We start from the raw sequence: 17,946 nt of genomic DNA, 5'->3' as shown, positions 1-17,946 counted from the left end.
AAGTGGAGGAAAAAGTTGATGTGAAAGGTGTAATGATAATGTCTTTTTAATAAGTTGGAGTTACGAAGCAGGACACTTAAAAAGGGACGGAGGGAGTAATAAAAACTATCAACTCACTTATTTTAAATAAAATGGAGTAACTTTTTTTACCCATTGGAGAAGCTCTGTTTGGTAAAAAAACAAGTAAAATTTAATAAAAACTATTCTTTTTACCACTTGAAAGAATCATTTTTTGTCAAAAAGAACAAATTTATTGCTTTTGGATAAAAATTGAGAATTGAGTTCTTTTATTACATTATTTATTCCGTTATTAAAAATGGTAAAGTTGTCAATAGAAGCCAATTTTGGTTAGGTCCATCACGTGTTTGGTCAAACAATTGTTGATTGGGTGTCACTAAAATGAATATTGAAACCGTTGGGGCTTCGTAGTCATTTCTCATATTATGGGGAGTACATGTCATTATGAACCTGGTCCCAGCTCCCTAGGCGTTATAGTTTTTAAAATTTTTATTTTGTATGTACTCGATTTTGAAAATTATTGAAAATTATTTGTGTACAGCTACTTATAATCTCAATAATTTTGGTTCGATTTGATAAAAAAAACAGTTATTTTACATTCTAATTTCTCAATTTCTTTGATAAATAAAAAAATAAACACGTAATAGTTGATGTAGCCTAAAAAATCATTTTAATGCACAAATGTAATGAATTGGAAAGTAAAAATCTTATGATATAATAGGTATACGTTCCGATAAAAAATATTTATCTACTAAGCTGCCCCCTCCCTCCCCGAGGTTAAAATCTTGGCTCTGCCACTGCTCCTCCGGCCCAATGTTTGCTCTTTTATTACATTATTACATTATTTTTCATAATGTTTGCTCATTAGGTGTGTGTGTGTATATATATATATATATATCACAGTCATTTTCAAATGAGGAGGTCCTTATTTTAAAATAAGGACCTCTCCATTTCTCCCATTTTCCGTTCGAATTTTAATGATCCGAGCCGCTCAATGTGTTTAGAACTTTATTTTAAGAATACCCGCAAGGAATTAGCAAAAAAAATGACTGGAAAGGGCTTCATCCGAATAATTTTTATTTGAACCGTTCGATAAAATATAAACAAAAACCGCTCGGATGAAGCCTTTCGGGTCATTTTTTTTTGCTGATTGCTTGCGGGTACCCTTAAAATCACGTTCTGAACATATTGAACGGTTTGGATCATTGAAATTTTTTATCGGGAAAGGGAGGTCCTTATTTTATTAAGTTAAGGTAGTTCTTAGGAGAATGGGACTCTCTCTCTCTCTCTCTCTCTCTCTCTCTCTCTCTCTCTCTCTCTCTCTCTCTCTCTCTCTATATATATATATATATATATATATATAGAGTAAACTTCTAATGCGGACCTCCGTATCCAAAGCAAAGTGTGGATCTCCCTTTTCCCGATCGAATTTCGATGATCCGAGCCGCTCAATGTGTTAAGAACGTGATTTTAAGGGTATCCGCGAAAAATCAGCAAAAAAATAAAAATTCGGGAAAGGCTTCATCTGAACAGTTTTTGTTTATTTTTTATTGAAGGTTCAAATAAAAACTGCTCAAATTAAGCTCTTTTCGGTCATTTTTTTTTTGCCGATTTCATGCGGCTATCCTTAAAATCATGTTCTAAACACATTAAACGGGTCGGATCATCAAAATTCAATCGAAAAAGGGAAGAAATGGGGTGGTCCGCACTTTGCTTGGATGCGGAGGTCCGCATTAGAAGCTTATTGTGTGTGTGTGTATATATATATACATACACACATACACACTATATATATATATACACACACACACACACACACACACAAACTTTAGGTAAGAGCGCCATTAACTTGTTAAATTAAGGACGTCCCCTTTCCCAACCAATTTGGGATGATCCGAGCCACTCAATATGTTCAGAACGTGATTTTAAGAGTACCCGTGAGAAATCAGAAAAAAAAGACTGTGAAAGGCTTGATCTAAGCAGTTTTTATTTGTTTTTTATCGAATTTTTTAAATAAAAACTGCTCAAATCAAGCTCTTCCCGGTCATTTTTTTTCTAATTTCTCGCAAGTACCTTTAAAATCACATTCTAAATTCATTGAGCAGCTCGGATCATCGAAATTTATTCGGAAAAGATGAGAAAATAGGACGTCCGTGTGTGTGTATCCGCTCCCTCTGCCCCATTTTGTTTGCTCACGTTTTCTTGTTGGACTGTCCCAAATTGTTCGTAATTTTTCGTAATCTAAAACCACCAAAAGCCCAAAGTCATCATTATACATTTTAGTGTAAAATTCTAACACTTGTTCTAGCTAATCCGTCACCATCTCTTGCGATAATGCCAAAGACGTACAATCGAGCTACGGGAGGAGTTGTACGCTCTGTCAGAGTTAAAATTTGATAACAGAAGGATCGGAGGGAATATTTTGGATGTTTTTTTTTTGATCGGCGGAATATTTTGGACGTAAACATACAAAATTCGCCTGTAAAATGTAAAAGCAATGATCAGCATAATAGAAAATTATTAATTGCAGCAGTACTGCGTACCTGAAATTATAGGGCCCATGTATGCACCAACTTTTTAGGCAAATGAAATAGTCTGGTCCTTACATTATCAGGTTGACAAAACCCACTGCCATGATTCATCTCTTATTGGAGTACTATTTTTTTTCTTTTTCTTTTTTTGAACAGGCCGGCCATGATTCATCTGTTTGAGAGGGGTGTCATTAAACAACAATAAATTATTCCAAACCCCCCAATAATTAACGAGTTTAAGTTCTGTCTGGCTCAGGCGGAAATCATGGGTTTTCCGCCACTGCCTAATGTGGACCCTACCAATTGTTCACTGTAGTAATCTGAACAGTTCATCTTATAGGATTCGCAAAATAACATGTGCACGCAAAAAATCAGCTTGACCAGAACTCAATAGGTATATCGAAAGTTGATTTTTGATTTTTATAACGGTTGGCCAGATTCTATAACTAGTTTTTTTAGTTAAACTCTTCATGACCCGTTTTTTATGGTTCAAAATATAATTTTTGATATTGCTATTGATATTCTAATTTTTTGCGCGAATATTTTATTTTATGAATCCTACAAGATGAATATTCTATTCGCCGCAAATATTCTATGCAGCCAAAACCGTGAAGTTTACACCACATCCGGAAAGAATTTAAACTCTTTTTTTTTTTTATCTGCGAATTTAAACTCATAATGAACTAATCACATGATAGGTCCTACCCCCACCCCCCAGCCCCCGCCCATTTCCTTTCCACCTCCCCCTTTATATCGTCCCCCTCCACCCCTCTTCCTTCTGATCTCCACCATCAATACTCTCACAAGCCAAAAAAAGAAAAAAAAGCCTTTTTTTTTCAAAAATGGGTAAGAAAATGAAGCTACCTTTTCTCTCAAACAACAAAGAAGAAGCAGTACTACCAAGGCATCATCATCCATGGCAATGGGCCCTGTGCAAGCAGCCCAAGACCCTCTCTTTCCGGGCCGGCGGAGACGACGTCTTCAAGACCGTCAACTCGGTCTTCTTCGACCTGAATTCTGACGGCCCCGACACGCCGGAGTCGTTCTTCACGAACTCCTCCTCACAGTATTCCGCGAGCAGCTTCTCCACCACCAGGTCCGGAGACCAGGAGGACTCCGAACAGCAGGGCTCCGCGGAAGAGGTGATCCTCCACGGGGCCCAGTCGGAGAGGCTTTTCTTCGAGCCTGCAGGCGACTCTAGGTCCATTTTGAAGGGAGAAGAAAAGGCGGCAGCCGCGACAACAACAGGCGACCGCGGCGATAAGGTTTTGTTCAAGGAGAGCAGCGTGGTGCTGGCGATGGAGTCCGAAGACCCGTACGAGGACTTCAAGAGGTCGATGGAAGAAATGGTGGAGAGTCATGGGATGAGGGATTGGGAGTGTTTGGAAGAGCTGTTGGGGTGGTACTTGAGGGCAAATGGGAAGAGGAATCACGGGTTCATAGTTGGAGCCTTTGTTGATTTGCTTGTTTCCATGGGAGGAGGGCCTCCTTCTTCTTCTCCTTCTCCTTCTCCTTCTCCTTCTCCTAATACTAATATTTGTGATGATTCTGCTTCATTTTCTTCTGCGTATACTTCTTTTTCTTCTCCTTCTCCTTCTTCTTCTTCGCCTCTAAAGGAGGATGAAATTACGGGGGAAGACGACACGATCATCTTGTTTTGATTATTTCTTGTTTTTTCATTTTTTTTTCTTTGTTTTTGAACATGTCGTTTGATGTATATTGGTAGCTTAATTAAAGAAAACCCTCTCCTTTTTTCGCCCGTTGGGGAAGGAGGTATCGATGAAAATGGTCTTTGTCTCACGGTGTTCGTTTGAAACTTGAAGAAAAGAAAGGAAATGAATTAAAAAAGAAAAAATAATTTTAGCACTCCACTTCTTTGCAATAGCACTTTGAAAATTTTCTTTTGGTGTGTTTTGCTATGTATGATTTTTACACTAAAAGTTAAGTTTTAAAGTGCTATTATAAAAAAGTTAAGTGCCAAAATTATTAGCCTTGAAAAAAATTTACCGTGCTTAATTCTTCATATGTTTTTTTTTTTTCATTTTTCCCTCTACATTTTCTCGAACCAAACAGGAGAAAACAATTTTCTTATCTTTTCCATAGGTTCCCAACAAACCTTCATTCCATACACCATTCTATGAACGTAGGTTGGTAAATTAATTAATTAATTAATGACAATGCAACTACCTCAATGCTTCTCTCTCTCTCTCTCTCTCTCTCATACGAATATACAGTATGGAGCAACTCTATTATTTTGCCGGGAACGGCTCCTCTCCAGTTTGGGCAGTGTATAGTTTCTTGTCGGACTGACTTTGATAATTGTCCGGATTCACTTTGATGATTGAAGCTATTCATTCCGTTGACCTCGTTGCAACAATTAACTACGCCAAAATTCGGTTGCGACAATTAACTACGCCAAAATTCGTTTCCGCCGAACAACCACCATTATATGAAGTTGGCACATTTATTTTAAAAGTTTGTCAGGCTGGATCATCAAACCTACTTAATTATATGAAACTAAATGGATTGCGATCATATTTGATTTATGTCAAACAAACATAGACTTAGTATATTTTAACATGATGGATGGTCTAGACTAGATCTACAAAATGAATTGATGACCGACATGGATCCAAAAATACCTACAAAAGCTCCGTTCAGTTGTCGAAAATGTCGTATGAGAAATAGATTTCTGAAAAAAGTGAAGTGTTGTGAACTAAAAAAAATAAAATTTATTTTCCTGTATGTGTTCTTTTGAAAAGAATCTTGCAGGCAAACTAAAATTCCTTCTTTTTGTAGAAAAACGTTTTTTAGTGATAAAATTGAAGTTGTGAGTCTTAAAATTTTTTTGGTAACTGAATACATAAAAAATTATAAAAAAATTGAGTTTTGTATTTTTTCTCGTCCTTTGTGTGCAACTGAAGAGGACCAGGGTCAAGAGTCCCATCTTGGAAAGGAACTTCAATTTCCTACTTTTTCAGAAGTTACAGATTTATAAAAGATCCGGATATAAGCCTTCAGCACAATATTTCCTAAGCCCCTCCTCCTCCTCCTTCTCTACCTTCCCTCGTCCTCATCCCTAATCCGTTCGTCTTCGCTTCTAGCCCCCGATTGGTAGATGCAGGTGTTTGATTGAGCTCCGGCGAAGGTAGTCTCCAGTGCGACAGAGTTGGCAGTCGACGATGAAGGGCTTGCTTTAAACCATCTCTCCTAGCCTCCTTGTCTAATTAAAAAAGTTGAGGTTAGGAGGGTAGGGTTTTAGTTAGTTTTTTTGGCCGTTTTTGTACCCTTTCTTCCCCAGCTGGGTTTTCTCCAATCCGGCATTTCGTCCCAGTCTGATTTCCCCAGTTTCGGTGGGTGATGGTGGTAGTTAATAACTTTAGTTATATTTTTATTTTGATTCGAGTTCTGGTCATGTAATTGCTATTGTGCTTGCCGTAGTCTCTCGGGGTTGTTCGCTTTGCTGGCGTTTGCTTTCCCGCGTCCAGAACCCGCCGTGACAGCGGGGGATTGTCCCGAAGTGGCGCCCATTGCTCATGGTAGCAAGGGCTCGTTGACTTAGTCAGCATTTTCTCACACCACGATCCGGCCGGCGACGTTTTCATAACAAAAAGCCCTATTCATTTGTAAAATTCGTTAAATTGATTTCTTACAAAACCACGTACTCTCTAAATTTTATTTTTTGTCAACACTCTGTTGACTAATTGAACAGGCCTAAAAGTGCCTCATCACTTCGTAATACCCCAATACCACGACAATAATTTTGACATATTCAGCATATTGACTACAAATGTATTCATCATGAATTTTCTGAACTACATCATGGTTGGGTGTATATTACACGTTAATTTCTCCAAATTAAAAAAAATTCAAATTTGTTTCAACAATTCAGTGGATATCGATGAGTTCTTTTAATTTATGAAAAAAGTTTGAATTATTTCTTGAAAGAAATACAATATTTTTTAGTTCTCATTTTGCGGACTGAACAAACATTTTGGGACGGATGTATCATGTACTCTCTTTTTGATAAGTATGCAGTAAATTAAGTATGTATCATGTACTTTACCAAAGAAGGCGGCCAATGTTGGGCTTGTGAAGTTTGATTTGGTTTTTGAATTGTGCTTCGCTGACTATTCGAGATTCAATCCTATGGTGTCCAATAGATAAGGGTATTACATACGGTAATCCATGTTGCAAACCCTAGGATCTATATAAATATTTTATATGCATCAGGTGATGTAACTCTTGTACTCTTTTCATCCAACACATAGCAAATTGGTGCATGTCATGAGTCGTGGATGTAATCAACTACACAGTTAGGAAACTAAGTAAAATTTCATGTGTCTTTCATTCATTGTTTCTTTTCTTGATTGTTCTTCTCACATTTTGTACCTGTTGGTTTGACCGATCCCCCCTCCAACTCATAATAATATTATTGCGGCTAGTTATATGTATGCACATTGTATATATGCTTGTGTAAAAGTGGGACATTGGCCATGAGCCTTGGATGGTGAAATTCTAGGTTACAGCAATAATATCTGAAAGGGTAGGGACTGGACAGCAGAGTTCATTTTAAGCATTTGTATTGGGATTCAGGGGCTTCTATATATGTTGGAGTGCTAATGTCCCATTGGCCTAACTTGTTCATGACTTTTTGTATGGTTGTTTGAACTTAATTTTTACTAGATTGTGATATAATATTTATATCACATTTTTTGACTCGATGAGAAGAATCGGAAAGTATAAAAATATATATACCAATATTGAAAAAAGTTTGTACAAGACGACAAAATAGACCAAAAGAGACGGTATGTATGCCGAACAATGTTATGTATAAATTATACCCAATCCAGTAAATTAAGAGAAAATAACCTAAAGCCTATCACACAAAAAGAAAAAGAAAAAGAAAAGACAGAAAATAACCTAAAAAGCCCCAAACAGAAAGGCCCTAAAAATCAGACCAAAAGGGGCCCTTAGATCGATAGGTCCAGAATCTAGTTTTATATTTCCTACTTACGCCTCTCCCACACTGAGTTTTCTTCCACATTCAAAGCCTAAAAATGTATTTATGTCCCTAGTTTCTCTATCTGTAGATCTCCCTTAATTTCTCTTTAAAGTCTCGTCTTTTCGCTTTCTCCTTATTTTTCCCTGGCTCTTATTCTCTTTATTTTCTCCTCGTCGTTTTCTCCCTTCTATCATTCTTGACTCTTGTGTCGTACCACCGGAATGGGGGATGTTGCATGCCAAGCACCCCCGCCAAACGGGTGCTAAGAAGCTGCTCCGGTCGTTCATTTCGGCAATCGAGGGTTCGGATATTTGCCAAGCAATCAAAACGGCTCAAATTTATATAAATTCGCTTAAGTTCAATCTGAGCCGTCCGTGCCGAGATAAACGGCCGAAACGGCCACTTGACAGGGATGCCGCTCGGCCGCATCCCATGACCATCACCATTACATATGTCCTCGACCATCACTCTTAACCTCTTCATCTTGAATGTGGTTCTAGCCAGATAAGTTTTGCCCCACTATACCGTAATTCTTGCTCCGCCCCTTCTATTCTGGCATGGATCGATGAATTTTAATTACCCGGTAACACCATATTCATGAACGTACCTTACCATATGTGTATTAATTTGATGAATGAAAAGAAAAAAAAAAAAAAACAAGGTATATCTACTTAAAGTAATTACTAAAACATGGTAAACTTGGTCCTTAACTTGCGAGGACTGAGGACCAAGTCAACAAGCTCATTAAGGTCTAGACAAACTACAAGAAGTGTGAGGATCAAGTCACACCATGTTTTGGTAATTAGTGAGAGTAGATGCGCATGCACCAAGGTGTTGAGACACATTTGATCGATGTAACACATTATCAAAAATAAAAATCATCATGCATAAAAATCAAAATGTGTAATTTCATGACTCGTGAGCTTTCTTTGTTATGAGACCAAACCATATAGGACTTTGTCTCGATTTTAATCGAGACTCCTCTGATGGACAATAAGATTGGTTTCCTAAAAATTAGTCGATTTGCGCTTTAGCTGGCTTGGATGTACACCCTGATCTTATCAAAAAACCAAAAAATAATAATATTATTATTATGGGTCTGAATTGAACCACTAAAATGGAGTATTTATTATTATTATTTTTTTGATCGTGCTGCAGAGTATTTATTTGCTAGTGAAGTAGCTTGGACCACAGGTTATAAGGGGAAAGGGAAGTTCTTGGATGGTAAGTGTCGGGGTTAGGTTTGTTAGGATCTATATCGTAGATGAGCTCTGGTTCCTTCTGTGGTAGCTTCGTTCTCCTTTGCTGCACCTGCAACAAGTTACTAAGACTTGGGAAGCCCAGTAACCCTCTGGCGATCAAATCAGTAATTAAGTGAACGAAGGAGAATGGGTTAGGGTAGAGAATGACGGCATACCTCTTTAGTGGATCTCTCTTCCCTTTTAGAGGCCTCACCTGACTTGGTCTCCAAGTAAGGCGCGTGCTGTATACACTCGGGTAACCGCTTCAGATGACGTCATAGGTGACCGGAGGGTAAGCCTGCCCCCGGAACATCTTTGAAGCAAGGGACCCTGGTCAACCCGTGGATCCGAGCGGCATGCCAGGGAACTTCCTGGACGCCTCGCGGGGTCGCACCTGTAGCGGACCTAGGGAATCAGCTCGGTACAGTTCGGTACTGCATGCTTCGGTAAGCTACCGAGCCCCATTTCCGGGGCCACTACGGTAAGTGGACAGCCTGAGGTGACAATAGGCCAGGAGGACCATCTCAATTCACAGTTCTGAATATGGGGTGACATGACAGGAGGACCACCTTAATTTCCCCTCATTCAGAATTCCAGCCTTCACTTCTAGCTGTAGTTGTCAATCACAGAGGTGAGGTACATAGAGGCTCCAGTCCAGTCCTTAGAGTTGTACTAGTTTGGTCCATACTCCTTCGCCTCATGGTAGGTCCATAGGGAAGGTCATCCGTGCAGGACTTTGATTGGATATCAATAAGTATATTAAAAGATTTGTAGAAGGAAAAATGAACGGCAACGGCCCAAGATTGGACCGTTATGGGGTGGACTGGAGCCATCTTCCATCTAATATGGTATTGAGTTTCTCTGATCTAAATATCATAGCTATCTAATTAAGTCTAAGTACATCTTTCAAGCTGAGTAATGCGATGCCGATGGACTATCTATCGATCTGCTTTGCCTATTTGTCTCTTCTTTTTTTTACTTATGAGCTGAAAGACTTTACTAACATTGGTGCAATGGGTCTCAAATTTGTTTTGCTTATACGCAAGGTTGTGAAATTATAATAACACCCTTTCGTTTGTTCACTTCTTCATACGCAAAATGGCATCATTGTAAATTCACATGAATGGATACAACAACGAATTCGAGTAGTAAAGAGGAGAGTGAAAATCAATTAACAACAAACTATTTTCGTACCAAAATTATCATGTTTACTTTCTTTTTTCGGGTACCGAAAATGGAATGCAAGTATGGGTTTATATCCCACCACCTCCGTTGGAGAATACTGCTTCAACACACCGCACTACTATTTGCAAGGGACCCCACCACACCTATGTCAGAACTGAAGCTAAGGTTCCACATTGTTAGGAGTATAATTAGCCATAATGAGGGACTATGGGAATTGAGTAATTATTCAATAGTCCGGAAGTACCGTCACGTGATACTCCGGACCACTTTATAACTACACATTCTTATGGGGTCCACACACTTAATTAGTGGTAGACTCTACATAAATGTATAGTTGTAAAGCAGTTCAGAGTACCACGTGACGGTACTCCCAGACTATTGCATAACTTCACATGGAAACTTGATCCTGAACCTTGTCCAACCAAGTTTAAGTTTCAACCACTGAACCAACCCCTCACGGTAATTGTCATGTTTACTCTCTACAGCGTACCTAGTGGCCTTATATATATATATATATATATATATATAGTAAAATCATAAACTGCAGAGGTGCTGGGCCATGGGAACATGGGCTTTTCAGACTTGATGTAAAAGATTGCTGTCCGAACTATGAAATTAATTTTTCATTTGTACGTTTGTTAATGTATTTGGGGGGAAATGTCATGTGCGCATGTTGGAATTGAATGGCATCTCAGAAACTTTATACTTGTCAACAATTCTGGAAACATTTGGTGGACAAGACCATCTAGTTTGGGGATCATTATTGCACGATAGTTTCCTAATATCTTCATATAGGAATTGAGGCAATTGACAAAAACTGGTTACCCCAAGACAACAAAGCCAATGCTACACACCCAGGGATTACCACAGTGATTCAGACGGATGTCCAAGCTTTAGGAGTACTCTTCAAGGTCTGGGGTATGAATATCCCGACGTAAGTTGGAGGTCGTGATTGGTGGAATTGCGCTAATTCCCCCGAAGGTTTGAATTGTGCAGTCGGGTCCATATAATAGCCTGACTGTAAGGCCGTTCCTCCGTTATTAAAAAAAGAAAAAAAGAGCCAACGCTATCAAAGGTGTCATGGAATGAGAATTCCATTTGTGAGTTGTGGAGGAGGGGGCAGGGAGACCGGCTATAGAAACCTCCCTTAGCAGGCTCATAAGAACTTGAGACCTGTGAAGGGTTTGTAGCAACCTCCCTTAGGCTCATAAAAACTTGAGACCTGCGGCGGGTTCGTGAGGGATCAATCCCTCGTAGAGTTCCACTGCCTCACTGCAAGGGCTAATGGGTCACAGTTGGGCCAGCAGGACTGCAATGCATGCGGGGAAGTTGTTTACACGCCTCAAGCTGGAACCCTCCTAATCCCAAAACGCTATGAGAGTGAGCTGATTACGCCACCAACCCGGTTACGACATAGAATCAGAGTTCGAAATCTTTATCAAAGAAAAATCCATGTATTAGCTAGGATAGGAATCTTTCAAGAAAGGTGATATTTGTTTTTCAGATTCATTTTCTTCAAAGTTTATTTTATTCTTTACTCTCTCTCTCTCTCCTTTGCCTTGACAAACTAAGATCCAAGCACGTACTACAAAAACATAAATTGCATTGATCCTACATACTGATGAAAAACGAATTTCCTCTAATGAGATTTCGGAGGTAAACATTTACGCATTGCCTTACGTGATACTAACGACATAATCTGATAGGTTCGATATAACTTGAATATATAGTAAATCAGAAAGTAGCCAAATATGTGAATAAGCCCAAGAGATGCATGTACATAAATGGACCACCTGTTAAAAAGAGGAATCTGCGGGTCTACGCTTAAAATCATGAAGAAGGTTGCTAGATGTTGTTGGCATTGGAACCACAAATATTAATTTGGTGGTCCAATCTTTGGAAACTCTTTCTTTCTTTCTTTTCTTTTTTTTTTTAATTTGAACTGCTGAAACTTATATATCTTTGGAAACTCTCGATTACAACTTTTTACAACTTTCTTTTTCTAAGGACCGGAAACAATTTATGATTGTGAAAGCTCCAAAAGTGACAAACGTGCCCTGCGGTCAAGGAACGTTGAGCGTGAGTGATGTGGGTGTGCCAAGACCGTGACGTGGTCTAAATGGACAGGGAACAGCGGAGTACCCTGATCTGACTTCTCGTGCAAGCGATTGCTCCACAACCTTTTGGTAAAGGCTGTGAAAGTTGGTTCGGATTTGCCTTACTCGTGAAGGACTTAATATTTAGTGAATAACAAAATGTAACACGAAACAAACAAAGCCACTTGTATTATAGTGAATAAAGTGGATGAGTACAATAGGAAAGAACAAGGACTTAGTAGTATCGAAATTACAAGTCATTTGTGAAAGGAAAATGCCAGAAAGTAAATGTTGAGAAGCTGAAAAAATTAGTATTGGAATGATGAGGCAAGAGCCTTTCTGCCTTTGTTTCCCCTATTTATAGCAGTAAAGACCTTGAAAAACAGAACATAAGGCTTTGAGAGTGCTCCACGTGTCCTCTACAAAAAACAGCTCCCATTTATTCAAAAAAAACACTATAAATATGTACCATCTGTAACGATCCTAATTTTTGACAATAAAATTTAATGTTCAATTATCATTTCTTTTTACTTAATTTTAATTTTATAACCTATTCTAAAGAAAACCAAATCAAGTACTAAGTATATACGTACCTACACATATAAATATATTACACCCCACTATTATTATTATATGTGGATAAAATCCGAGACTAGTTATACATATATATCCATAAGCATTAATTTTTTTTTATTATTTATTATTTATTATTTTTTTTGATAAACATAAGCATTTATTGCATGCCTGCATATATTGAGAAGAGATCTAGAGCCGAAAGGAGGCAAGGGAGGAAGAACTTTTATCCATTCTTTGACTCACCCCTTATCACTTATCCAATCACAGTAGACTTGGAGGGCAAGAAAAAAAAAAGAAAAAGAAAAAAAGAGATAAAGCCGAGAGAGAGAAAGGCTCTGCCTATAAATACTAGTAACTTCTCTCCGCACTTTTCTACACTGGGTGCCGCCCGCAAACTGACCCAACGCCGCTAGAATCAAATCCTACCGCCTAGAAGAAAGGTAGAAACCTCTTACCTACTCACCTAAGTATAATATGGATGTGCTATATGATATCGAAATTAGAATTTTTATAACATCACATGTTCAAATTACTTTTTGGGATTGAATGATGAGTACCATTATTATCGATCACAAGGTACGTAGAAACCTCCTATAATTAATGTTACAATATTGTTATTAAAGAGATTGAAATTGAAAATTTTGTATGATTCGCATGTTAATATATATATGTATAAGTTTTCAATATACTGTTTCGGCATCTCGTTATTATATGATTTCATTCCTTGACCTCGACTGTAAAGATAATTAAACCAAAATGATGTCGTTAAAATTTAGTTAGTACAGTGCATTCAATTAAGCGAAATGGAGATTTCATAATTCTTGCATGTTAAATTACAAAACAGAGATGGTATCATCTGGTGGTGCCGACATGGGTATTTTGAAAGGAAACATGAAATTTAAATGTGGACTCTGCATGATTATTTGTAAACTCTAATGTTGAACGCGCGAAATGATACATGTGTACGAGACACGAAAGACAAGAAAAATGTTGAAAAGTAGAAAGGAGGAAAATTGAAAGAGTGGATTGGCAATTGTGTGAGCATGAGAACCCGGTAGGTCCATTGAAGATGGTCAGCGGAATCATGGCTCGAGTGTGCGTGTGTGAGCATGGGAGCCCGGTAGGTCCTGAGAGAATGGTCGGCGGAACCATGGCTCGGGTATACATGTGTGGCCTAGGAGCCCGGCAGGTCCTGAAAGAATGGTTAGCGGAACTAGTGCCATGTGTGTTGAGAAATGTGAAATAATTAAAGACTGAGAGCCCGGTAGGTCCGTAAGAGACGGTCAGCGGAATCAGTGCTTTTGGGTGGCAAAATCTGAACTTAGTCTGGGAGCCCGGTAGGTCCTGAAAGATGGTCAGCGGAACCAGTGCTCGAGGAAATAAGATGGAAAGTGGAAGCGATACTGGAAAAATGAGGATATGGTTTACGATACGCTGCGATGATGATAAACTCTGACAAGACACCGACACTTTATCTGTTGATGTGATTTTTATGAGATGAACTGTTGACTCCTGAAATTTACTATTCAAAGTTAGATACTAATTTTGTTAGCGTACGGGACATAGAGGTAGGAGTTAGCTACTAAGCTTAATTGCTTATCGGATCTACTTTTGTGGACCTGGCATCTCATGCCAGATAATAGAGACGGACAGGAAGGGTACTACAATTTGGAGGAGTTTGGTGCAGAACAGATGGTTGCAGAAGAAGACGGACGCCCTAAGGAGTAGAAATTATCTTAGTACCGTTTCCAAAATTTGGAACAAACTTTGTTTTAAAATTTATTTACTTAATGTTCCTAAAAATCGGGGCGTTACACCATCGTTGATATTGATAGTAAATTCCTCGATTAATGCCACGTGGCCCTTTGAATCGATCAAAAAGTGACATAACTCTTATTTTTCAAGGTCTTTTCCGACTTTCAAGCATGCACGAACCATTTTTGCTGTAAACATGGCTCACTCACGCTTCATGTAGCAATTACCTCCTACTAACCGGGAAGAATATTCCCTAAATATGCCCTGAAAAGTTGCCAACCATCCCTAAAGTTAGACTTTAAGAATGCAACATGTGTCTCATGTCTTCAAACTACTCCCTTTGAGCTCAAATTGACTATAGACGTTGATTGAAAACCAAAATCCACTGATGGTTGCCATGTGGCCCTTGAATAGGTCAAAAATAAGCAAAACTCCTATTTTTCAGGGACTATTCTCTGATTTTGCTCATCCCACTAACTATATTCAACTGAAACATATTTCATTAAGTGTCACGTGGCATTCATGACTGATCCTCACATATTTAACCTTTTTTAATGCTTAAAATCCAAGGAAATGAATGAATATTCTTTGAAAGTCTACCTGTAAATGCAACTAGATCCTGAAAAATTTCAATTACCCTGAAAAGTAAAAGTTTGTTTTTGAATATTAGGATAGGGCAAATCTAATGTACCCTTGTCATTTTGGGATTGGTTCTTTAACCGTTGATCATTTTCACACTTGGACTTCATCGTCTTTGACTTTCTCGTTGACCAACAAAGCAGGCCCACTTGATTTTGACTCTTTGTTGACCATGAGTTCGGGTGCATTTGTCACGTGGCACTCAATCATTGGCTCTTTCTAAAAGTGTAAAAAATGAGTGTAAACCGATTGTAAAAGAGTACTAGATGGTACTTGCTAAGGAGGATAATGAAGTTTGGGTAAGCGGCTAGAAAAATGAATGGCACCTCGATAAAGGGACCGGAATCGCACTCAAAACTTGGGAGTTGGGAAAAGGGTCTAGGTTTTAAAGAACTGTGGTTCTCGAACACATTTCTCAATGAGTAGCAGTGTTGTAATATTTCAATGGGTAGGCACAGGGATTAGATTAAAATCACTTTGTTACAATCCGTCACAAACGCGGGAACTAATTAAAGGGACCGAAATCGCACTCGATATCTCTCCTTCAAAATTCATGTGTTAGAAAATTACGACAAAGTTTCCTTCTTACCTTGGAAGTAGTTTCCTACATCGATAGTGGTGCGCGCAGAGTTCGTATGTCCTACCATCACGAAAATTTTAATCATGCATCAAACTGTGGTTTTGAGATCTACTTAAGTACTTAGTACTTCATCTAGAATTTAAAAAAAATTAATATTTTATTTCGCGAATTATAGGACACCTAAATTATCTTAAAGGATGTCGCATAGGGTTGACAAGTTCTTACAAGTATAGTATGTTTTTTTCTTCGTTTCTGAGGATAAAAGAGCCGAGACACATAAGGCCATCCACAGTGGTATAATCAAAAATAGATAATTAAAAATTGACACATCAGCTTTTGATTATTCATTTAAGAGGTTGCTAAGCTTACCAATGTTAAAGTTCACGATGGGCGCTTCTAGTTCATAACCAAAATCAGTGATCCACAATAATTTCACTCTCTCTCCCTCTCTGTTTTCCGTCATTTACTTCTCTTCATTTAAGTTTTTTTTGGGCTATATCAATGCCCTCCCTTAATTTTGGAGAAAAATCAGTGACTCCCTTTTCTCCTATTATGAATTTTATTTGTGGAGGAAAAAATAGAAACGAGAAAGAAAAGTGATATACCATAATCCGGCGACGATGGGTTGAAATGTAGGTAATCGAGAGATATGAACTTCACTTTTGGAGGGAAAAAAAGAGAAATAATTTGTGGGTAAAGTGGAGAAGATATAAAGTTGGCGAAGAAGAGAAGAAAATATCAATTGAAAAATGCGTGTATACAAATTTTAGAACTAGTTAACTTATGTGATGTGAGATCAACAAATTTTGATTATTGAAAAATGTTGCTAGTTTTGGTTATCCAAAGCCTAAAATTTGATTATTTCTAAGGATGTTGCTAAATTTGATTATACTATTGTGAGCCATCTTTTGCACAAACATTATTAACTTTAAAAATAATTGACTTTTTGATTATACCACTGTGGATGGCCTAAGAGTAGGGCTATAAACAAACCGAGCAGCTGGCTAGCTTGGCTCGGCTCATTTAGGGGGCTTGGACCCGAGAGGATGTCTAGCAAAATTTTATGATCCCAGAACTAAAGCCACTCCATTATGATACATGGGCCTTTTAGGCCCATTGACAGATTTGCTCCACCCAATATTCTATCATTTCCCTGGCTCAACGAATGGCCCAAGAAGAGCCCATATTAGATCAGTATAAGCTTTTCAACTTTCAATTAAGACAATCTCGATCCGGCCCATATCCATTCTGATTTGAAGCTCCGTCAAATTAGCACATCTCCCATGCGTCGTTAGAGGCTTGCCAACAACCCTTCGTTTGAGAATTCAAATCCTTCCAAGGGAATCCTTCCGGTGCATGTTGGGGCATTGCTCCTCACTACCACTTACGGTGTAGTACTTGCCATTTTGTCCCTCAAAATACTAATACTACTAAAGTACTAATACAAAATATTACGAGTCTTAACATTATTAACAAATCACACACTATACGAATCATCGTTTGTCAATCTTTCAGAGGACATTAAATAACTTTCCCAAATGCCTCAATTCAAATTTGCTCCAGGAGAGCAGGCGTTCCCCGAAGTTAAAGCTTTTCAATAATTCTTGAATCAAAAACCTTGACGGTATTCAGTAGTTTGATAGTTCAATGATTTCAATACACCCAAAATAGCGAAATCTTCCTTTTAAATGATAATTTTCACCTTAAAGATAGTAACTATGTTCATCACAAGCCCCCTAGTGGATTGCGGTAGGTAAAAAAATCCTGATTGTGAGCCAATATTGAGCCCTTGTCGACAATGTAAAATATCATACCAATTAGACATTGGTAGGTACAGGACCTGTTTCATTGCTCTTGAAAAAAATAAGAAAAATTGAATGTTCAATAAGTAAAGGATTTATATAATCTCATACGAGATATTATTCCATCTGTCTAATAGTGATGGAATCTATAACTTCACACTTTCTGTTATATCGGGCATCCTACATGCGATGAATATTAATATTTAATCTGTATCAAAGGAAATTTAATGAAACATTGAACATATGATAACCTCGAATATAATTTAATTCAATGTTCGTATCCATTCAAAAAGTACATGTAATTTTTCATGTAGTAAAATGGTGAGATGATATGCAAACCAATGTCATGCCTATGTAGATTGGGAAGGAACGCAGTATCATGGAGCTTTTGAGAGGCCCCCGTTATTATTCCATCAATCAAAGCCAATTACACTTTATTCCTTCCTCTTGGACAGGAGCTACCAACACTTAAAGATCTCCGATATTTATCTGGTAGTCAAGGCACGAGACTTAATTAA

At 38.1% G+C, this 17,946-nt stretch overlaps 1 protein-coding gene across 1 annotated transcript; it reads left to right on the top strand.

Annotated features, from left to right (window-relative positions):
- The first annotated feature begins 3,333 nt into the window (after positions 1-3,333).
- LOC131319012 (transcription repressor OFP13-like) lies at positions 3,334-4,335 on the top strand. Its single transcript, XM_058349107.1, has one exon. It carries the CDS (start codon positions 3,392-3,394, stop codon positions 4,208-4,210), a length of 819 nt encoding a protein of 272 aa, XP_058205090.1. The 5' UTR covers positions 3,334-3,391; the 3' UTR covers positions 4,211-4,335.
- Positions 4,336-17,946: the final 13,611 nt, after the last annotated feature.

The sequence above is a fragment of the Rhododendron vialii genome, chromosome 3a, assembly GCF_030253575.1.
Source record: "Rhododendron vialii isolate Sample 1 chromosome 3a, ASM3025357v1".
In the NCBI taxonomy this organism is placed as follows: domain Eukaryota; kingdom Viridiplantae; phylum Streptophyta; class Magnoliopsida; order Ericales; family Ericaceae; genus Rhododendron; species Rhododendron vialii.
Note: the sequence above shows the minus strand (reverse complement) of the source record. Positions and strands in the feature narration are given on the sequence as shown.

Excerpts from the sequence above, each read along its gene's own strand:
- LOC131319012 (XM_058349107.1), top strand. The coding sequence starts at position 3,392 with ATGGGTAAGAAAATGAAGCTACCTTTTCTCTCAAACAACAAAGAAGAA.